Here is a 23,346-nt window from a genome sequence, read left to right as displayed (position 1 = left end):
TTTCCTCTACCCCTCAGCCCATTCCTTTGGTCTCCCCCTCACTTTTCTCTTGCAAATTTATTTTCTTTGACTTTTTACTTTGGTCATCTTATATTTGAAGGCTTTCCTTCCCCTAGATATTTTCTCCTTTCACAAATTTAAACACACTTTGACCTACTCTACTTCACACCCCCAGCACTGGGACAGTGGATTCCATTTGGTCTTCTCCATTCAAGACATGTGTCAGGGAATCAATCAAAAGCAGCCCTCCCCGACTCCATCCCTTTTCACTTTAAAGAGGAGAGTTCTCAGGGGATAAGGATCATATATGTTTCACTTGCCAGACTGACCTTGTACAAGTTTTCAATAATATTTGTTGAGGAAGTTAAAGTATTTGAAAAGTTCTAGTAACCATCTCCTAAGTCCCACTCTCTGACTCCCAGTCTCCTATACTAGGCCCAAAATCTGCTCTCTGGCTCCATTTCTCCATTGAGATGGGTTCCTGTACAAGTCTTAAGGCATAAGCTATTCTCTTGTAGCACAAGAGCATAAATAAAGCCAGGGCTTGAGGTCTTGGTCCTTGGCCAGGTACATTTCTAGTCTTCACCAATGGTGCCAGCCACCACTTGGGCCTGGATTCTCCTTCCCTGTGTGCACTTCGGCCTTTAAGTCCTGTGGACCCAATACTAGACCCTCTAGTGGTCAGGTCTGCTGTGGCTGTCCATGATGAACCACTTTTTCAAGATGGGTTCTAACCAAGGATAGTAAGCTCAGCCCAGTGCTAGGCACAGTGAGCATGGGTGAGTCCATCAGTAGGGGATCTACATCTGCTTCTGCTGGACGTGCTCTTCTGGCCTTCCAGCCCTCCTGGCAAGCAGACTCTTGGCTTATTCTGACCTCCAAGCTCTGGGGAGAGACAAGACACTAGACTCTGGCTGGGAGCCATTGTTAATATGACAGGGGCTGTCATTAATACCTGTGACACTGATTTACATCTCCATTTCGACAAAGTCACTCCTAAGCTCTTTTCTTGGAGTTCTCTGACAAATTTGCAGCCACATTTCTAAGAAGAAATGTTTGAGAAAATTTCTGAACAGTGAGTAGAATTTTGAGTTCTTAAACCCGGAAGATCATAAATGATAGTTTGTTCTATAAGAAGTCAACATTCCTTGTTAGTCCTTGATGCTTCTGATCAGATCACTGACTTCATTTGATAATTTTTTTTTTAGGCAAAGACTTGATGGAGTACACTGCTGTCTAGATGACATTCTCATTGTTAAATCGCCTTGCTGTGTCTGGTGTCCCAGGCAGTGAGGGGGGATTCTCCACCTGTAGGTAGACATAAGGAAGCAGAGGGCTGGAGTCAGGTGGGGCCCTATATCTTCCATCACTGACACTGCTTTCCTTCAAGGCTCCCCAATCCACACCCACCATGCTCTCTGCCACTGTTTAATCACTCTTAACCTAGAGAAACTATTCTTTAAGTAGAGTCCATAGTTATCTGGCTTAATACTTAATGAATATTTAATGCTTAATACTTGCTGAATACTTAATATTTCCTTGTAATAATTCATCAAAAACAATCTTTACTAAGTCAATTGCCTTCCTCATCATCCCCATCTTTTCAAATCTATTTTGGAGGGGAAGGGAAAGGGAACAGGAAGTTACCATTGCTTCTGCCATGTGTGATCTGTGAAGGAATAGGTCTTAAATCTCACCACATTAGTAGTATGACTGGCAGGAGGGTGAAAATCAGATGTAACATAGTTAGAATAAGGAAAAGGAGTAGAAGTCCCCTCTCCTACATTTTAGTGTCTCGGATCTCAGAAGCAAGCTGCAATCTCCTCCCCACCATCTTTCTCCTCCCAGGGACAGCCTAAGCCATGGCTTTTTCTTCATTCATGATCTCAGTCAGAAGCTTTCTGATTTTCTCTGTCATTCCTATCCAGAACCTTCTTCTCTTCTATTTCCCCCCATTTAACTTGTAAAACACAATTCTCTTCTATTCCCCATATCCTTGCATAACTCTAAGGAAATATCTCGGGGATTTACTAAGGATATCTTTTAATATCGGAGAAGATGAGATTCCTAGGACCAAAAAATGTTAGCCTAAATGTGAACCAGGAAAAGGGATAAGAAAGTAAGATGAAATTCAAATCTAAAGTATTTTACCTTTCTTGGTATCTGCACAGTAGAATACAACATATTTGCTGGATCTTCCTCTGGGCTAGTTTTCTATCAAAAAACAAGCAACAAACAAAAGAAATCATACTCACTCCCTGAGCCACATGGACAAGGACATAGACACTGACTGCAGACAGAGGAAAGCAGAGGTGGGAGAGACAGTGAGAGGAAAGAGACAGTTCTGGAATAGAGGTGGGTAAGTGGGAAGGAAGTGCTCTTTTAGTGACTGCTGTTTTAGTAATCATTAATAAAGTTTTCAGGGTGCCATTACATTATTTGTATTCATACTTTGATTTCTTTTTTTGTTTACTAGTTTTTTAAACTGTGTTGTATTTAAATGAATTTCAAGAATTTATAGGGGCCAGTGCTGTGTTGTAACAGGTAAAGCCACCTCCTGCATTGCCAGCATCCTGTAAGGGCACCAGTTTGTGACCTGGCTGCTCTACTTCTGATCTAGCTCTCTGCTATGGCCTGGGAAAGCAGTGGAAGATGGCCCAAGTCCTTGGGCCCCTGCACCTGCATGGGAGACCCGGAGGTGGCTCCTAGCTTTGGATCTGCACAGCTCCAGCCATTTGGGGAGTGAACCACAGATTGAAGACTCTCTTTCCCTCCCCCCCCCCCACCTCTCTGTAATTCTGCCTTTCAAATAAATAAATAAATATTAAGAAAAAGAAAGAGTTCTAAAAAAAGAATATACAAGATATAGTCTCATCAGCTATGAGCCTCCTAAGGTGGCTAAAAGATAATTTTAAATACTTGTGCTAATGTTGCAAATAAACTTTTCCAACAGTCAAAGTTCCCTTAGGGAAAATTGGTAAGTATGACTGATGAGACAAAACAAAGAGCAACAAGAGCTCTTTTCTCACTGGAGAAAAAATACGCTGTGTTGGTTAAGTTTATTCCTGAGCATCGGGGAAGTCCTGGCACCTCCAGGAGATGCATCGGAAGCAAAGGAAGAGGGAGGATGTGATCCGGTGAGAAGCCGGAGAAGGCAGAAGCACAAAGCAGACATCTTTGGGAAGAAGGAAGCGACTTCCTAGAACACCAGTGACTTTGAAGTGGGAGGGCAATGTCTCCTTTTTGCAGGGATAAATATAAGTCGATGTTGTAGGTAAAAGTAAGCAGGTATTAGCTCATCAAGGAATACCAAAGGCTGGAGCACAATTGGGATTTTGCAGTGCCAATATATTCTTATTTCTTTGTTAAATGTGCCAGTGTGGAAAAAGGACTCAATGACTTCTCACAGGTCTACCCAGCCTGGAGAACAGTGATTGGTTCTGAGATTTTTCATTTGCATCCTCATTTCATGTCTCCAAGTTGTCTTTTGTCACATGGGTTTCTCTAAATTTTACTCTTATGGTTTTCTTTTTGGAGAGTTTCCTTTGAATTATGTTTGGGCTCACTTCAGCTTGGTGAAGTGGGAACTTGGGAAGCCTTGAGTGTAGACCCAGAGTTCCCACGGGTCCTCTGCTCCTGACAGCTCTTTGAGTTACCTCAGAGGAAAAGGCATCTCTGGAGCAACTGATCTTCTGACATCATGACTAAATATCATGTCAAACTCACACTTCTCTACCCACGGCCTCATGCAAAGCGAAGCAAGCCTTTTGAGTGGCAGTTGTGAACCATGCAGGGGGAGAGATGACTCATGTAAAGGTCACAGTATGAGCATTACTGGTTGGGTCAGAACCAGGAGCTCCAGAGCCCATCAACTTCTGCACAGAAGACAATATGTAAAGTCTTAGGGGAGACACCAAGTGCAAACCCAACAGGTGCATTGAGTTTTAATGGCTATAGACGCTTGTCTCCCCTCCCCATTCCCATGTTGCCCAAACTCATGGGAAAATCTCAAGTAAAAAAAAGAGAGCCTCAGAGAGGAAGATCATGTCCCAGAAAAAATGCAAAAGGACTCACATCAGGGTAGGAGATTGTGACATATTCTGCATTCTCTCCAGAATGTGGGCAGAAGTTAGGAATTTCCTGGTGAGAATCCATTCTCTTCTTTTCCTTGGGCTCTAAAATCAAGTAGGGTGAAAATCAAAGCCAGGCTCTTACCCCTCGCCAGCCTTACAGGCCCACCATTACAGCTGGCTGGCCTACTCAAGGTGTGTAACCATCCCAGTTTCTCTGTATCTTAAAGTTCTACTGGAGCAGGGTACATTGGTGATATAACTGGGAAAATCCAAGAAACCATGATGAATTAGTCACTCTCACCACTTGATTCCCTAATCCCTGGACCAAGGTAGCCAACGTGGGAAGCAGAGGTCAGAAGTGCTCCCAGAGTGCTTCCAAGAGGAGAGAGATCTCAAAGCCTTCAGTTCACACCCAATGGACGCTTATATCCTTCCCCCAGCCTCCCACATGGACAGTATGGGTGGGAGCCCAAGAAGATAAGTTAGCAGGGTCCAACGTGAAGCAAGACAGAGGACAACTTATCCAGGAGAAGTGTGTCTGGACTTGGGTGGAAAGTAAAGAGAAGTAAGACTTAGGGTTGATAACGGAAAGGACTGGAACTAGTTTGGAGGATCTGATAAGAACAGGGACAGGGACAGGAAGGGCTGATTGGAAAATGCTGGTCTGTGGGACCTCAGAGTCAGAGGCATTTGCCTCCTTGTCCTGGGGGAAGGAGACGAGTGGAGACTGAAGAGGACCCTGTCATCAGAAGAGAAGGGAAGGTGTCCAGTGCTCTTTCTGCTCCATAACTGAGCAGTGCAGGCTGTCACTGGGCTTCTTGGTCGCAAGGACTTTGGTGGCTTCCTCTCTGCATCCTCAGTGCCTCCACCAAACCTGGCTCACAGCTCAATACATACTTAAGGAAAAAATGAGGGATGAGGGTGAAGACAAAAGTCACATATGTTCTACCTTTTCCTCTCTCTCTTCGTATGTTCAAAAATACTAGCACCAGTACGAGGAGACAGAGCAGGATGGGCACCCACAGGAGATACAGGTAGACAATGAAGGAATCTGGGTCACCAGCAGCACCTTTAAAGAGAGATTGGGTAAAGGCTTGGAGAGTGGTGAAACGTTAATAGGGAACACGGCCCAACTTTTAGAGCACCCACCACTTTTCCTCCCAACCTGATGTCTTCCCAGTGGTCCCCAGGTTTCAAATGAGGCCTGTCCCCCTTGGAGACCAGGAGCTAAATAAATTATAGTTCCTGGGACCAGAAGCTTCGGAAAGAGAGGAAAGACAGTCACCTTCACAGAGCTTCCGGACAAAGATGGGTCTGGAGGAATTGAAGCTGATAGGGTTTCTGGCTATGCAGATGAAGGTCATGTCCACCTCTCCCAATGTCCAGGATATGGGGAGGATGGAGCCATTATGGGATACGTTGGCTGCCTGTTCCAGGACCTTCCAGCTATAGGTCACGTCTTCCCCTCCTTGTTCCATGGAACATGTCAAATTGGTCACGCAGGTGCCATTCTTATTGCTCTGCAGAGCCATGGTGACCGTGGGCTTTGACAGGTACTCTGTGAAAAATAAAGGACAACCAGGAATGGAAAATGTGCCCATGGTTCTCCTTGTTCCTAGTTATCCTTGAATACTCTGGACTTGACTCTCCCTGGGACGGCTCCAGAATAGAGAGGAAGCAGCAATTAAGAGATAGTTAATATTACAATAATTATTATTATACAGCGCTGGGCAAGCAGACCTAGATAGTTCTCTTTCCCAGATAAGAGCTACATAAGTAATGATTGTATAACAGCAGCAAAAATGCAGAACTTCAGCTTCACTTGACTTCTGCCATCTTGTCCATGACTGCCATCTTGCCTTTAGGTGACCTGAGGGAGTACTTACCTGCCAGGCTTGTTTTGTTGATGCCAGGCCCTAGAGTGTTCCTTATCTAATGCCTGGAATGTTAGTATTTCTTGAGAAAGTCCAGCTAGCCATGGGCAACCTTTATCTTAAACAACTCTTTTCTCCTGTCTTGTGGCACAGAAATCCATGTATCTTGCAGCCTCCTAAGACAACATTTCTTTGAGTGCTCCCAATAAATTACATTCTTTATAATTTTGGATTTGTTCTCTTTCTTCAGTCTCCTGGCACCATCTGCCTTTGGAGAGTGGTTCTCATATATTGGGTTTTTTTGGAAAAAAACTAAAAATAATAGGAATGCATCACGAATGCTTCTCTGTGGGGCCTGCATTGTGGTGCAGCAGGTTAAGCCCAGATGCTTGTGATGCCAGCATCCTATATCAGAGTGCTGTTTTGAGTTGCAAGTCCCAGCAGCTCTGCCTCAGATTCAGCTCCCTACTGATGAATCTGGGAAAGAAGCAGCAGATGGCCCAAGTATGTGGGCCCCTGCCACCCAAATGGGAGATCCAGATGGAGTTCCAGGTTCCTGGCTTTGGCCTGGACTGCTCCTGGCTGCTGTGGACATTTGGGGAGTGAACTAGCAGGTGGGAGATTCTCTTTCTCTCTCCCTCTCCCTCTCCCACTCCCTCTCCCTCTCCCACTCCCTCTCCCTCTCCCTCTCCGTGTGTGTGTGTGTGTGTATCTCATGCCTCTCTCCGTCTCCATCAGTCTGCTATTCAAATAAACAAATCTTTTAAAAAACAAAAATAAAGAACACCACTCCACTTACAAATATAGCTGCACAGCAAGCACTCACACAATGCATTTTTAGATTTCAGCTAATTTTATACTTTTTAAAAGCTTCCTATTTCCTGTTCTCTGGCTTCCCTGGAGAGACTTTGATCTTTGCTGTCCAGAAGAGAATACTATGGGAACAACACTTCTTGTCCCCATTGCTGTCTTTACCTCATCTCCTCCTTCAGACTGGGCAATTCGTTCATTGCTGAGATGATCCGAGTGTGACTCCCATGGCCTATCTTTTTCTGCTTACAGGTTTGAGCTGTGAAAGACTCCTGTTCATATGTGCTTTTGAAACTCTTTATGTCCCTTCTCCAGATAGTGTGCATGGAGAATGAATATTTTGTCTTCCCTTTAGCTGTGTCTGTATGGAAGACTCACAAAGTATCTTCCAAAAGTTCAAAGAAAAGGCAAATTATGAAAAAAACTATACATTATTCCAGTTTTTTGGTATGTGCCAAGATAAACTTATCTTTTAATTCCATTTTTCTATGAGCTTTCTTAAGTACCTTTGGGTGAGGTGGATCAAGGTACACAGCCTATCTCCTACAAGCAATTCTAGAGACCCATTTCCTGGTATCTCTGATATTGCAGCTCAAATAGCTATTCTCCTTGTAGCTGGTTGATTAACTTCAACTTCCCTGGATGGGCTCTAAGATCTAGACTTACGATAGCAGAAAGTATTTCTCCCCTGTTGCTATTTTTAAAAAATCTACTCTTTAAAATTTTGCTTGCTTGTTTATTTATTTATTTATTATTTGGAAGGCAGAGAGATAGGGACACAGAAAGATCTTTCATCTGCTGGTTCACTCCCCAAATACCCATAACAACTAGATCTGAGCAAGACCAAAATTGGGATCCAGAAAATTAATCTAGGTCTTTAATGTGGGTGGCAGGGACCCAATTATCTGAGCCATCATTGGCTGTCTCCTAGGGTGCATATTAGCAAGAAGCTGGAATTGGAGGCAGAACTGGTACTTGAATCCAGGTGCTCCAATGTGAGATGCAGGCAACAGCTTAACCACTGCCCTGCATTGGAAACTGAGTCATCTCACCATAGACACGCAGCCCATACTCTTGGGTGATGGGAAACTGGCATGATGAGCTATGTATCTCCGCACGGTAGACACCTGAGTCATTCTTCATGAGTTTGTTGAGACTCAGGAAGTAGCCTCCACTTGGGATGTACATCCTTTCCCTGTTACGACTTTGAGACACTATGACAGTGTCATTGCCGTCTCCCACAGTTGGCTGTATGGTGACAAGAGTGATTGAGTTGAACGTCCAGACAATACTGTCAATCGGCTTCACTGTGAAATTCAGATGAAAAGTCACAGATTCACCCTGGGCGCAGACTAGTTCCTTCAATACTCCTGAGGCTTCCAACACTGCAGATACAAAAAAAAAAAAAAAAAAAAAAAAAAAAAAAAAGAAAAGAAAAGAAAAGAAAAGAAAAAACACAAAATAAACCCAAATTTGTCCTTGCCATTAATAACTCAGCCTGTAGGTATTGGGAAGAATCTGATAAAATGTCTTAGCATAACCCAACCAGGCCTCACTCATATGACAGCATTGAGATCAGAATGTTCTGCCCCACAGGAGTGACTGTAGATAACCCCATCTCAATCCCAGGGGCATCTGGCTGAAAAGACTAAGTGCTGAGGAAGACCAGAAATCCCAGCTACATCCTTGACAGGTTACTGGGGGATGTGGGGACAAGTGGAGAAGTTACTGCCCAACTTTCCCTTAGTTCTTCCAGATTGCCCTGGAGAGAGCTGAGTTTGAAACTGTTGAAGAAGGCCTGCTGGACCTGGGGGCAGTTCTTCTCATGCATGGATCAGAACATTGGGAGGTGAGCTTCATGATCCTAATGACAGCGATAATTTACAAGGTTGAGGATGATTTACCTTTCCCTCTTGTGATAGAGTGGATTCAAGGTCATCCCCCCAAGAGGTTCTCATTCTCTTGCGTTCTAATATGCTTTAGTGTGAAGGGAAAAATGAGTTACAAAGGAACCTAACAATATTTCCAAGTTAACTCATGATACTCATCTTAAACTATTAAGAATTGCGGTAAGATTTTGTTTTCTCAAGCAATTTTTTTCCACTACAATATTGGTTCATTTCAAAGAACAGGACTTAACAAGAACCCATCACCAATTATATAGCTCCAAGTGGAAAGCATTTAAGAACTGATGAAGAAACTTCCAGAATCGGGCAACTGAGCATTTCAGGTGAACAGGAATGGAAAATGAGCATCATGTATCTGACTAAATCTGATGGACAAACGCTGGGGACAGCACAGAGCATTGAGAGAATTTAGACTGGGACTAACAGCTTAAAGCACCTACTGTGATCTTGTTTAACTCTGAACACAACGCTTTGAGGAAGTGTATGTTATATGCCCATCTTAGAGATCAGGAGCCTGAGGCACAATGGATGTAAGTGATGTAATTCAAACTATATAGTAAGTGGCAGAGCTCACATCAAGAGCCACAGGATCAAGACTATAAAGTGCATACTTTATGCAATGCCCTTTATACTGAAATAAAAGAGAAAGGGAGAGTTTATTCAAGGTTCACAGATATGGCAAAAGTAAGACTAAATTCTTAGAGATGCTCTCTCAAAAATACAAAACCCAAAGTTATTTTTTCTTCTACCTTTAACACAATGTATCAGGTTGGAATTATTTTAAAGAATTTTTTATTGTCATGTAAAGCATGAAATATTAAAAATGAACTATTAAAATGAATGAAATATTAAAAAGCCAACAGAACAGCCAAGTTCCAGGATTGTGACCTCTGTATGAGTATTATAATGATACTACAGCGAGACTGCATTAGGGCTTTCATGGGTCTACACACTTGTGCATCTTTTAGCTTCTTTTCCATTAAAAATAATTAAAATCCTATTTTATATCTAACTTGATCAAAAAAAGAATGTATCCAGGTTGGATTCATTTTATATTCATCATTGTTGTGTTATTTATTTTTCTTTTGATTACAAGAGAAATTAAAAATCAAAACTATTGTGGGAACTAGGCACTGCGTTTCCTGTATCTAACTGGCCCTGTGAGATTGGCTGAGCTTTCAAGATATGTTTAATTTCACTGTTACAATAACATTGTTCACCACTCCAGCACCAATGTAACACTGCTCCTCTTCCAGAAAACAGACAAATTCTTATATGACCTACCAAGATATCCAAAATTACTTTAAAAGAAGCATTTCCTTCGTTCCTATTAAAACTCAAATATTCTGACCAGCGATCCCAAATAACAATAACTGCCCTGTGTTAGAGGTTTACTGTGTGCCAAACATGTAGTGTAAAGATTATAACTAATACTTAAAGCAATTCATCAAATTAGGCATTTTGATTCTTTGACATAGTAGGCAGCAACCTATATAGCCTACAGGCCAAATTTGGTCCTCTACTTGTTTTTATAAACAGATTTTATTGGAACACAGCCATGCCTCTTCATTTACGGATCATCTAGGACTGCTTTTGAACTACAAAGGCAGAGTTGAGAAGTTGCAACCCAGACCATATTGCCTGCAAAGCCTAAAATACTATTTGTCTCTTTATAGAAAAGTTTGCTAAATCTTGACTTTATGAAAAAATGAGATGCTTAAACCAAGTAACTAACCCAAGGGCACAAAGCTGGTAAGTTATGATTTGAGGATTTAACTCAATGTTATGGTAACTCAAAGACTTGGACACTTGCCATGATGACTCAGTTTGAAGGACCCCTGGCATTTGTATCAGCTCCAGCCCCTTACCTCACTTCCCTTTCCCAAATCTTTAATGGGCTAAAGTGTCAACTCCAAACTCTTGGGCCCCATTGACCCTAATTTCCCCCTTTATATACTTTGGTGACCTTCCTTTAAGCATAAAAAACCCTTGCCAGTAGCCTACCATGGGGAAATTTGACATACCCTAATATTGGCCTACTCCCTTGTTTATAGATTTTTTGTTAAATTTATTTCTGAAAATACTGATTTCTCTTCCTGAGTAAATATAATTTAGGAGTTGATTCCTATTTTCAAACATCCCCCCATCACTATAATTTATCAATCAGTACACATGTTTTGAATCCCTCAAGTCTTTATTGATTCATCCTGCTAACCCAATTTTTCAGAAAATTGTTCTTCCTACTTTCCTATTAACAAGACCAGCTTAGTTTGTTGACTGCTGTCTCTTTGATCATCTCAAGAGGTGTCAAAGAAATTTCAATGTGATAGACAAAATCAATTTTATTTTGAATTATAGATTTATTGGTTAATGGATTCATTCTTTTGCCTCAGCAAAATAATGGAAAATGTGTGTATTTTGAAGTCAAATAGAAATTATCACTTGTCCCCAAGTGATAAAATCCTCGCACTCAGGCAAATTTCAAGCAATTTCATTTTCACATTAGGTTTTAGGGAGGCATTTAAGGTGTGCATTAATTTGTTTCCTGTTGTAGGCTTATTTAGCCTATAGTTTGAAGAGTCTCTAAGTCCAACAGTGGGCAGCCCCATCTGGCCTCTAGTGAGGCCCCCCTTGGCTGAGTCACAACATGGAGAAGCAGAAAGAGGACTGCTCCGTGCAGAAAGGCTCAAGTCAGTTGACCTCACTTTTTGAAAGAGCTTGGTCTGGAGAGATCAAACTCATTCCATGAGACCAGCATTAACTCCTTCTAAGGACAATGTTCCCATGATCTAATTCCTTCCACTAGGCTACACCTTACACTTTTAAATGTTCCACCACCTCAATACCACCAAACAGGGGAGTGAGCTTAAAGGAACGAACTCTTGGGGAACAAACCACATGCAAACCACAGCAAGGTGGGCAAGCGGCCAAACTGCTAGGATGTAGCTTTAATGTGTTAGTGTGTGTGCATGCGTCAAGAGCAATCACTCACTGCTCTACACCTGGTGCTGTATTCACAGGGTAACTGCCAAGAGACATGAGTCATGTGGGGTTAGTATAAGAACATTTCTCCAAATTCCTTGTGCCTTGTTAGAATGACATTGGAGAGTGATGCAGGGCAACTTGTCAACAGAAGCCTCTGGAGACCGCACTGTTCCATCTTAAGGGGACCTTCAGAGTAGGAAGCAGAGACTGAAAGCAGGAAGCACCTTTTTGCTATTTTCTAAATATGGCTTTAGAAGATAGGGGGCGGGGTTGGTTAGTCCTGAACAGTTTTGTTTCTTCTTCCTAGGTGACTGGAAAACGGGATCCAAAAACAAGAGACTTGTCATTTCAGCTGTCCAAGGCTGACTTAATTTAGGAGACAGTCACTAACTCACTCACTCTATGTGTCATGAAAAGGGAAATAACAGATACTGTGAGAATGTGCAATGGGGAAGGGACTTAACATGACCCATGGGATCAGAAGACTCCAGAGAATGAGTGGCTGCGACATCTGCCTACAGCACCGAGAGGCCTGGGTCCCAGGAGTCTCATCCACTTTCCTCAGATGTCCACCTCCACCCAAGCCAGTGGGGTAAAGGTTGTAACTTGCCTCCTCCACATGCATTTCACCGTTTGCTCATTCTGTAGCAGCTAAATGGTTTTGGAAAGCCTGACTGGTGCCCAGCTCCAGTGGTGGCTCTCCCTCCTTGGGCACAGTAATTAGCTCAGGGGCATCATGTGACCTGGGTTGGTCATATCTGAGAGAAGCCCAGGAGTCTGTTCTAAAGCCAGGATGACAATATAGTGCTGTGAGAAGACATGAAGTTGCAATTGACACCCACTGTGGTCTCCAGACAGGTATGCAGGCTTCCTCCCTCTCCCGATTTTGGGTTCACTTTGTACCTCTCATTATTGCTTGGGAGTTATCCTCTCCTATGTCCACCTAAATCTTACTCAAAACCTTAAAGACCCAGTACAAAGCCTTTCCTTGAGGAAATTTCCAAGTCTTTTTCACTCCTATCCCCTGCAAATTCACCACTGAAGTCACTCCATTCTCAATTTAAATTCTCCAGAAAGAAATACACCTCTGGGCACTGATGCATGTATCATTTTGCACAAATGAGTCTTCTAGTGTTAGGGTCCAGACCGTCCAATGAGAGGTCATGGAATCCAACCAAGACAGGGGTGGAGATGGCCTTTCCTCTCCACCATGCAGCTGTGTGGGAAAGGACTGTAGCCTAACCTGAGTTCTATTCTGGTTCCTCCATAATTGTCAGTCCAGCAACTGACTGGATTCAGCAGTCCGGCTGAATCAGTTAAACAGACAGTACCTCTCTTGCTCCTCAGAGCAATCCCATGAGACAGATGCTAAAGCTCCACTTGTGGACAAGAGCATTGCTGTTGAGTGACTTTGCCAAGGCCACAAGCAGAGAAGTGGCAGAGATTGGACAGTCAGCTCCTTCATCTCAAGGCCTACGTTCTTTCCACTACTGGCTCACTAAGCATTTTGGGTGCCAGTTTTCTGATCTCCCTTAGGGGAAAGATAACAACCTTTACTTACCAGGTATTTGTAGAGGATGAAGTGTGAATATGGATTTGAAAACTTTTTTGAGAAGTACTGAGCACTTCCCGAGAGAGTGGGAGATGGAAGTTCGGGACAGGGAGTGGGGTCATGAGAGCCAGATTTTGAGGAAGCTTCCAATGTTTTGGCCTCATTTCTGTGAGGATGACTGAAAGTGCGAAAAGGTGATTTCCCTAACCAACTTTGGATGGCTTCTCAGAAACTGATCGGAAGGCTAGGATGGCAGCATGAAGCCCACTGTCAAACTTCCTTTGGAGGTGAAGGGAGCTGACTAAGAGGCTCTCTGCTGACCATCCTGGTCATGCTTGGATGATTTGGGCATTGGGAAAGTCAGATCTGAAATACTCTGTAAAGGACAAGGACAACAGCTCTTCTCCCTTGTCATTTCCCTTCCCTCTTGGTCGTCACCTCCCCTCCTCATCCTGTTCCCTGGAAGCTCAAGGATTGAGTGGAGGGAAGCAGCCAAATTACAAGGAAGGTGCAACATCAGTGCAGCTAGAAGCAAGGGGGTTGTGGCCCAAGAGGAAGTCTTTAGGGTGAAGAGGGCTAAAGCCCATCTACTGCTCACTTGCCCAGTCTCCAAGCCCCTCTTTGCACACATGATGCACCACCAGCATGCACCAGTGCGCCAGGGCTCCCTCCTCATGGAAATCAAGGCTGGAAGGAAACCTGGGCACTCCTTACTCCAGACCCAATTTGCAAATGAGGAGGCTGAGGCTCAGAGGGCTGTGGTAACAGACTCTCTAAGTCAGTAGAAGGCCAGGATCAAGAACCAAGGCTCCTAAGGTAGGACTTCCCAAACCGTGTCCCCTGCTCCCTTGGAGTCTGTGGCTTACTGTGTTTCTGGGGCAGAGTTACAACAGGGGTTACCGAGCAAAGACTATGGCACTTCCTCTCCATCAGAGTGGCATCAAGTCAATACATTATGGTCACTTGTGTTTATCAACTACAGTTAATTATCATAGTTGTTTCTGCATAAAATTTCACTTCATAGAAGGAAACCACTGCTTAATAACAAAACAACACAAAAAGATTTTGAATCTACTGCTCCTTACTCAATTTCTTCTAAACTATCATCCCTTGGGAAGGACACCGTAAATTAATGTCACGTGTGACATACACCAAACAGAGGTTCACAGGTGTCCCGACTCTCTACACACTTTCCCCAGCAGTCCCACCCCACCTGCTACATTCACACTCAAGTTATCCAGCACTCTGCCCCTCATGCATTGCCTGCCCCTTGTCCATTTCTTCTGTTTTTTTTTTTCCCCAAAAAAAGCTCTTAATACTCCCACACAACATGTTTTTCTGCTCTCCTCTTATTGTCTCCTCAACACAACTATATTATTTAGTCATCATAGGGTACATTGGGGAGGAGTAGGTTATTATGCTCATTTTCCAGATGACAATACAGAGGCTATGGGAGCAGCTCGATGACTCCTCTGAGCCTGGACAGGATGATTCCATGTTGCTGCATCCACAGTCCCAAAACAGAGCTACCTGCTTTTCTTGGGTCTTTCCAGTTCTTACCTTGAGTTCATGGACCCAAAGAGGGAAGAAATCCAATGGACTCTCCCCATGGAAGATTCAGCTCAAGGCACAGTTATTGAGCACCTCTCTAGTGTCAAGTACAGTGTTAGGCGGTTTGGTGTGATGAGAAGAGCATTAGTTTTGAAAACTCAATCTCTCCTCTACCTCCTAATAGCTGCGTAATCTTGTCCAAGAAACTTGATCTCTCTGTGCCTGTTTCCCTGTCTGCCTCACAGACTTCTAAGGAGATTGTTTGAAAAACACTCTGAATACAGCAGGAGCTAAATAAATGGTGATCACTATTATAATTAGTTTACATTTGATATCTCATTTAAAACATCACAATAAGCCTGCAAGTTGGAGTTCATCATCTCCTATGCACTTGAGAAGGGTGAGGCTCAGTAGTTTGCCCACAATAACACAGCTACTAAATCACACCCAGGGTATCCTTGCCCAAGGCTGGTCCTTTTCTACTGCTCTCTCCACTGGAGGTGCTGGGACAATTTCTGGCTCCTTTTAGCCATGAGAGGAGAAGCACCACAAGACTGCCCTCAGTCCCCTGGAGCAGGGCAGGGGAGGGCCCCAGGGACAACTTTTCATGTTTGCTCCCTGTTGTTCACAGTGCAAGTTTCAGGTGGGCACCTGGTTCTTTGGAAAGTTCTGCCACCCTCCCCCACCTCACCTTTTTCAAGTTCCACTTCTGATCACCACTTCCGTTTATGGAGTAATTTTAAAGAGATAGCCTGTTCCAGGACCACCTGCTGAGAACCAGGTGCTCCCTAAAAATGGAAACTTCTGATGAATTCAAGGGGTGTGAGTCTACTGATGCTGCCCACTTCATGAGGCCAAGGGACAGGGAGGTAAGAACCGAGAGTTCTGGCCTCCTGACAGTCGGGCAGATGACTCCAGGTGGGTGTGGAGTGCACATCAGGAAGAGGGAGGCAAGTCCTCTAAGAAAGACCACACAGAACCTCCCCCTAAGTTTGATGACAGAAGAGACATTGCTCCCTTCCAGCGCTTCTGATCCTTTCTGAGATCCTGAGAATGACAAAATCTTCAAAGCCTAAAGTGGCTGTGGCAGGTACAGGAAAGTCCTGATTGTCATAAGATTAAATTTAAAGCGCCTATGGTAAGAGTTGGTTGCTAAGCAGAGACTGATTAGATTGCTTGAGTTGAGAGAAAAATTCAAATGGTTTCTTCCATGATATCATTTTTACATATATACATTAAAATAGACTCAGGGGAATATTGAAAACATTTATATAGAATATATTTATAAATAACGTCACCGTCAAAGGGAGGGAGGGTTGGAAGAGAAAGACTCTGAGGCCCAAAGAAGCTTTGACATTCCTCCACTAATTTGTAGCAGAACCTGAGTTAGGACACAAGTTTTCCTGATCTCGGCACCATTTCCTTCATCCCTCAGTTCCCAGGACCATCAGGAGGGGAGTGGTCCCCAGAGCCATTCCTTTACTTCTCCCTCCAGCCTTTTCCTGCTCTCTCTGTGATTCAGAGGACAGAGGTTGATTTAAAAAAATAAAAATAAAAAAGGAGAGCTGCAGAGAGCAGAGCCTGCTGAGTCAAGCTCAAGGACCACGGTCAGCCCAGGATCTGGAGCTACACTTCAGGACAAGGAAGACAGGAGAGGACCTGGCTGGACTCACCTGAGCGCTGGCTGAGGAGAAAGAGGAGCACGATATGTGTAGGGAAACCAGCCATATCGTTCTGTGGATCTCAGCCACGAAGGGCACACAGTTCCCTCTAATTGGGCTCCAATCTTGTCATAGCTGAGTAGGAGGGGTCATAGGACTGGAAATGCAAATGAGTCATCTCTTTTTTTTTATACATTACTGACAAACGTGAAAACAGGTTTTTTTTTTTTATATCAAGGATGGGAAAAATGAATTGAACCCCAAATGTGATGAAATTCCATAAAGAATCAGACTTGGGGAGGTTTGGGGCAAATATAGACCATGTTGTTTGCTTTCTTGCTAAATCACATAATCTCTCAGAGACTTAGGAAAAAAAGGTTAACTGAGGGACACTGAGAATAATGATATTTATTGAGACATCTAAGTGATAGAAACTATATTAGGAGTATATGCTTTCTTTTTTATTCCTTATAATAATCCTGTGAGTGACAGATTGCCATAAATTCTGTTTTACATATGAGAAAATAAAGATTTGGAGTATATTACAACAAAATCAAGGAGTTGTTTCAAACAGAAGAAATTATTATGAGACTAAAGGAAAGCTACAGAGTAGAAGATGTTTGCAATGCACATATTCCATAAGGATTTTATATCTAGAATATATAAAGAGGTTCTATAAATCAATAAGAATTATACAGACAATCCAGATCAAGAAACTCAAATCAGACTTTACCAAAAAAAGATAGCCAAATGTCCAATAAAGAGAAAACACTGAGAAAATAATGCAAATGGGAAAAGTTAAAAGGTTAACAGAGGTACTAAAATAGAATTTCAAGAATCTTTCCAATAATAATAATTTTCAAAAAGAGAGGAAAGGAGAAATGGTAAAACGAAAAAGAGAGTGATCAAGCATGAAACATAGTAAAATGTGTGGCAGGTGTTTGATCTAGCAGTGAGGATAGTGGTTAACATGCTGCCCACATCCTATATCAGCATACATGGGTTCAAGTCCTGACTCTGCTCCCAATTTCAGCATCCTGTTAATGTGTACTGTGGAAGGTAGCATACAATAGCTCAAGTACTTGAGTCCTTACTACTAACATGGGAGACCTAGATTGAACTCCTGGCTCCTGGCTTCAACCTGGCCCAACCTCAGCCATTTTAGACATTTGGGGTTTGAATCAGTGGATAGGAGCTTGCTCTTTCTGTCTCTCCACCCCTCCATACACACCCCTTCACCTCTCAAATAAATAACATAATGGTAGACTTAAAGCAACTTTATAAATAATTGCACTATGTACAAACAGACTAAATACTATACTTAAAAGGTAAAGGTTGCTAAACTGGATTAAAAAAACGAAGATTGAACTACATGCTGTCTACAGAGATGCATTTTAAATAGAAAGATACAAATGGGCATGAAATTAAATGGATAGGGTCCAGCCCTTGGCTCACTTGGTTAATCCTCCACCTGCGGCACTGGCATCCCATATGGGCACCAGTTCTAGTCCTGGTTGCTCCTCTTCCACTCTCTGTTGTGGCCTGGAGAGGCAGTGGAGGATGGTCCATGTGCTTGGGCCCCTGCACCCTCATGGAAGACCAGGAGGAAGCACCTGGCTCCTGGCTTTGGATCAGTGTAGCTCCGGTCATGGCGGCCATTTGGGGGGTGAATCAACACAAGGAAGACCTTTCTCTCTGTCTGTCTCTCTCTCACTGTCTAACTCTATCAAAAAAAAAAAAAAAAGAAAGGAAGAAAGAAGGAAAGAAATTAAATGGATGGATGAAGATATATCACTCACCTCTTAGGCATAAGAAGGCTGGAAGAGCTCTATTGTTATTGGGGAAAAGTAGATATAAGGGTCTCATAAAAATAAAAAAGTTGATTATTAGAAATGAATAAAAATGTGCATACTGCTTGTGATACTGTAATATATACTTAACCCCCTTTCTGAAGGGGAAAGGGACTGGAGATATAATCTGTCATGCCTGTATAATGAAGTCACCATAAAAATCCCTAACATACAGAGATCAGAGAGCTCCTGGGTTAGTGATCAGATCCAGATATTGGGAGGATAGCACATATACTTCCGCAGGGACAGAAGCTCTTGTGCTAAGGCCCTCTAGGACTCATCCTAAGCTCCTCTTGCTCTGTACCTTTGCAATATTCTTTATAATCAAACAGTAAATATAAACATTTCCCTGAGCACTGTGGCCATTCCGGTAAGTGGTCAAGGCCCAGGTGAGGGTGTGGGAACCTGATTTTTAGCCAAGTTGGACAGAAGTTGTGGTACCTTGGGGATTCACCACTTGTGGTTAGCATCTGCTGTGGGATGTGGTCTTGTAAGACTGAGCCCTTAATCCATGAGGTCTGCTCTGACTCCAGGTAGACAGTATTTCAACTGAACTGAATTATAGAACAGCCAGTGCTGTACACAGAAAATTCTTCCTTTAATAAATCATCCTGTTGGTATCATGGTTAAAAGAACTCTCCACCCAACCCTAAATTCTACAGGCTTTCTCATAACATTGTACAGTTTTATGTTTTATATTTCAATCTATGATGTAGTATGAGTTAACTTTTATATAAGAAATGAAATTTAAGTTAAGGTTATTTCTCTTTTTTCTATTGGTGTTCAATTGTTTCGGCACTACTTGTTGAAAGATTATCCTTCCTTCATTGAATGGCTTTCATTTAAAAAAAATATTTATTTGAAAGGTGTGGGGCGGGGGGGATTGAGAGATTTTTTTCATCTACTCGTTCAATAGCCAAATCGTTGCAACAGCCAGGGCTGGGCCAGGCTAAAGCCAGGAACTCCATCTGGATCTTCTATGTGAGTGCCAGATGCCCAAATACTGCTTTCACAGGTGCATTGCAGGAAATGGGTTTGGAAGCAGAGCAACTAAAACTCAAACCAGTGCTCTAATATGGGATGCCAGCATTACAAGTGGCTGCCTAACACACTGTGCCCCAATGCAGCCCTTACTTTTGCCCCTTTATCAGAAATCAATTGGTTGTAATTGTTTGGGTGTATACTGGGGTTATCCTAGTTCGTTGTTCATTTATACAAGTTACACTTGAATAATGTAACTGTTCATGTAATAGGATTTACCTCTGCCATTTCATTTTTTGTTTCTTGTTGTTAAATTTTCCCCCCTTTGCTTTAATTTTCTGGACATCTTGTGGTTATTTGATTATTTTTATAATTTTATTTTGAATTATCTATGGTGCATCTTTTTTTTTAAATTTACTTGTTTATTTGAAAGGCAGAATTATAGAGAAACAAGGAGAGACAGAGAGAACTTGCTCTTCCATCTGCTAGTTCACTCCCCAAACAGCCAAAATGGCTGGGGCCTGGGCCAGGCCAAAGCCAGGAGCCCAGAGCTTCTTCAAGGTCTCCCAGGTGGTTGCAGGGGTCCACGCACTTGAGCCATCTTTTCCCAAGCTCATTAGCAGAGAGCTGGATGGGAAGTGAAGCAGGCAGGACTCTAACCAGCACCCATATGGGATGCCAACACTGAAGATGGCAGTTTAACCTGCTACACCGCAGCTCTGGTCCCCTGTGGTGCATCTTGAGTGTTTCTATTTGAACAGATTTTTATTGGATGCTCTAAGCATTACATTGTATATAGGTAACTTATGGTCTACTGGGCATTTTTCCCATTCAACTGAAGGGTAGAAATCTTATATTACTGTTCCCCCTCTATACTATTCTTATCTTAAATGTATCACTGATATATATTGAGAACTGTATCAATTAATGTTATAATTTTGCCTTCAATTGTCAAACCTAATTCAGAAACCTCAGGAGGAGTTATGACAATCTATTATATTTACTCATACTTTTCTTCTGTCCATTGTTCTCTCTTCACTCCAGTGTTCCAAGTTTCCTTTTTTAATCATTGCTTTCTTTCAAGACGTTCTTTTCAGACAAGCCTGCTGGTAACAAATTCTCTTGATTTTCCTTAACCAGTGTATGTTTGGTTTCACCTCCATTCCCGGGCAAAGAATTCTGAATTGATAGTTCTGTGTTTTAAAAATACATTTATTTATTTATTTATTTATTTATTTATTTATTTGAGAGAGAGAGAGAGAGAGAGAGATATTCAATATGCTGGTTCACTCCCCAAATGGCTGTAATGGCCAGGATGGGCCAGACCAAGCCTGGAGGCAGGAGCTTCTTCTGGGTCTCCAACCTGGGTGGCAGGGGCCCAAGCACTTGGACCATCTTCTGTTGCTTTTCCCAGATTATCAGCTGGGAGCTGGATTGGAAGTGAAGCAGCTGGGACTCAAACCAGTGTCCAGCTGTTGTCACAGCTGTGGTTTTACCCACTATACCACAACATGGGACCCAAACTGATAGTTCTTTTCTTTCAGCATGTGAAAAATGTCAGGACATTCCTTCTTTGCGCAGTTGTTTCTGATGAGTAATCTGCAGTTGTTCAAGTTGTTTCTCTTTTAGGGTATGTTTTCTGTAGCTATTTTTTTCTTTGTGTTTCGTCTTCATAGGTTTAATTATAATGTGCCTTGTTGTGGATTTCTTTGGATTCCTCCTGTTTGGGACTCATTCCATCTCTTGAATGAATAGGTTTATTCCTTTTGCTACATTTGGGGAAATTTCAGTATCCTTTAGAATATCTTTTTTTAAGCCCCGCGATCTGTCTCCTCTTTTCTGGAACTGTAATTTGTGATTGTTATGACTTTGGCAATTGTAGTCTCTGAGGCTTTATTAACTCTTTTCAGTCTGTTGCCTCTCTGTGGTTCAGGTTGGATGGTTTTTATTGTCTGTTTTCAAGAGCACTTACTCTTTCCTTTATCATCCCCCTTTTACTTTATTAAGCAAATGGTGAGTTTTAGGTGTCAGTTGATGCTATTCAGTTCAAATTTTTTTCTTTTGTTCTTCATATTTTTTTATTCTTTTATTAAAAAGTCCTAGATTTTTTGTCTATTTGTTTTAATTACTTTCTGAAGCATTTGTATGATGGCTGTTTTAAAATCCTGGTCAGATAATTCCAGCATCTGTGTTATATTGATTTTGGTGTCTGTTGATTGCTTATTTCCATTCAAGTTGAGATTTTTCTGATTTTTGGTACGATGAGTGATTTTTAACATATGAGGCAGTATTCTCAGATACCACTCCAAAGAAGAAAGGGGAGAATTGCCTCATTACTGCCAGGAGGGAAGGGACTTTAAATCTCCCCCACTTGGCCTCTTCTGACATCACCCTACTGTGTCTGTGGGGCAGGGTGGGGAGGGGCAGAAAGAGAGGTGTTCTTCCCACCTGGGGTAATAGAGATCTGTGCTTTTCAGTTGATGTTTGCTAATGGGATGGTTATTATCCCAAGGTCTTACTACCCTGCACCTGTTTTAGTCCTATGGTGAAAGAGACTGGGTTTTTCTTGGGGATAATATTTCTGGATTTTAGTTTCATATATCTCACAGCTCAGAATATACAGAAGATAAAAAGCAAACCGAGGGAACTCACTGCCACATTATTCCTTGAGTTCATAGGTTCCTAGCCAGTGTATCTTCTCTACCTTTTAGAAACTTCTTGTGCTTGTGTTTTAAATAATGCTTAGGGATTTTCCAATCTGTGTTTAGTGGAAAAAAATGAGAAAATGGAGTCTATTCCATCTTATCTGGAATGGGAAGCCTGATAATATGTTTTTATATTTCTCTCTTCTTTGACTCCATTGAAATAATGGTGAAATCTTTTGTTTTAAGATTTATTTATTTATTTCAAAGGCAGAGCTGTGGAGACAGAGACAGAGATTGTCCATCCCCAAATGTTTCACTCCCTCAAATGACTGCAATGACCATGGCTAAGCCAGGCTGAAGCAAGAAGTCAAGAACTTCATCTGGATCTCCCACATGAGTGGTTGGGGTACCAAGCCTTGGGCCATGTTCCACTACTTTTCCAGATGCATTAGCAGTAAGCTGGATCAGACATGGAGCAGCTTGGACATGAACTGGTGCCCATATGGAGTGCTGGGTTTGAAGGTGGTGGCTTATTCTGCTGATCCACAACACTGGCCCCAGTAGTAAAATCTTTAAATAGGACTCCTAGCTGGCAAAATGAGTCCATGTGGGCATGTCTTTCTCTGCCTTGACAAAAATAGTAATGACTGATGAAACATTTCCCAATGTATTTTTTAAGGATTTATTTATTTATTTGAAAGTCAGAGTTACACACACACACACACACACAGAGAGAGAGAGAGGAGAGGAAAGGCAGAGAGAGAGAGAGAGAGAGAGAGAGAGAGGTCTTCATCTGCTGGGTCACTGCCCAATTGGCTACAAGGGCCAGAGCTGTGCTGATCCGGAGCCAGGAGCCAGGAGCTTCTTCCAGGTCTCCCACGAGGGTGCAGGGGCCCAAGGACTTGGGCCATCTTCTACTGCTTTCTACTCTGGTGCTTGATGTCATAGCTTTCCTTGTTCCTGGACCAAGCCAACATTTCTGGGAAGAAACAGGAAGGGGCCTGGATGGAGTAGGATGATATCAGTAAAAACTCCTGGGGATAACCTGTTAAGAAGCATCTGAGACAAAATGAAATAGAAAGCTTACGCTGAAATCAAAAGTAGATGGCCTTTAAAACATAAACTTTTATCAGTGTATTTAATCACTGTTCCTTGTGTTGTTTGGTCCTTTGGGCCTCCCCTAGCCTCAGTTCTGTCCTTACCAAGGCTTCTCGGTCTTAGCTTACTGCTGAAAACTTCTCCCATCTATGAATATTGAAATATCTGTGAGCTCAGGCTTAGATTTACTGATTTCCTTAACCATTCCATTCTTTAGTTTCTATCATTCAGTCTCTCCGTTAGAAATACCCAATTTATTTCCAGCTTTAATCTTTTTCTTGAATTCAGGTCTTGTTTGCCCTACTCAGCGTGTCCATTTGTGTGTTTGGCAGACATCTAAACTCCACATGTGCCAGTCA

The 23,346-nt window shown here is 42.4% G+C and overlaps 1 protein-coding gene across 1 annotated transcript; it reads right to left on the bottom strand.

Annotated features, from left to right (window-relative positions):
- Positions 1-1,229: 1,229 nt before the first annotated feature.
- Positions 1,230-16,493, bottom strand: SLAMF7 (SLAM family member 7). Its single transcript, XM_062193718.1, has 6 exons — positions 16,426-16,493; positions 7,810-8,142; positions 5,359-5,631; positions 4,075-4,175; positions 2,152-2,214; positions 1,230-1,308 (listed from the first exon to the last, which is right to left on the bottom strand). The coding sequence occupies exons 1-6, from the start codon at positions 16,478-16,480 to the stop codon at positions 1,237-1,239; spliced, it is 897 nt and encodes a 298-aa protein (XP_062049702.1). The 5' UTR covers positions 16,481-16,493; the 3' UTR covers positions 1,230-1,236.
- Between the last annotated feature and the right edge of the window lie 6,853 nt (positions 16,494-23,346).

Source organism: Lepus europaeus, chromosome 5 (assembly GCF_033115175.1).
Source record: "Lepus europaeus isolate LE1 chromosome 5, mLepTim1.pri, whole genome shotgun sequence".
Lineage (NCBI taxonomy): Eukaryota > Metazoa > Chordata > Mammalia > Lagomorpha > Leporidae > Lepus > Lepus europaeus.
This window is presented reverse-complemented; position numbering and strand designations above follow the sequence as displayed.

Coding starts and splice junctions, on each gene's coding strand:
- SLAMF7 (XM_062193718.1), bottom strand. CDS start 16,480: ATGGCTGGTTTCCCTACACATATCGTGCTCCTCTTTCTCCTCAGCCAG. Junction 8,143..16,425: donor TCTCCTCAGCCAGCGCTCAG/GTGAGTCCAGCC, acceptor TTGTATCTGCAG/TGTTGGAAGCCTCAGGAGTA. Junction 4,176..5,358: donor TGTCCGGAAGCTCTGTGAAG/GTGACTGTCTTT, acceptor ACTTGATTTTAG/AGCCCAAGGAAAAGAAGAGA.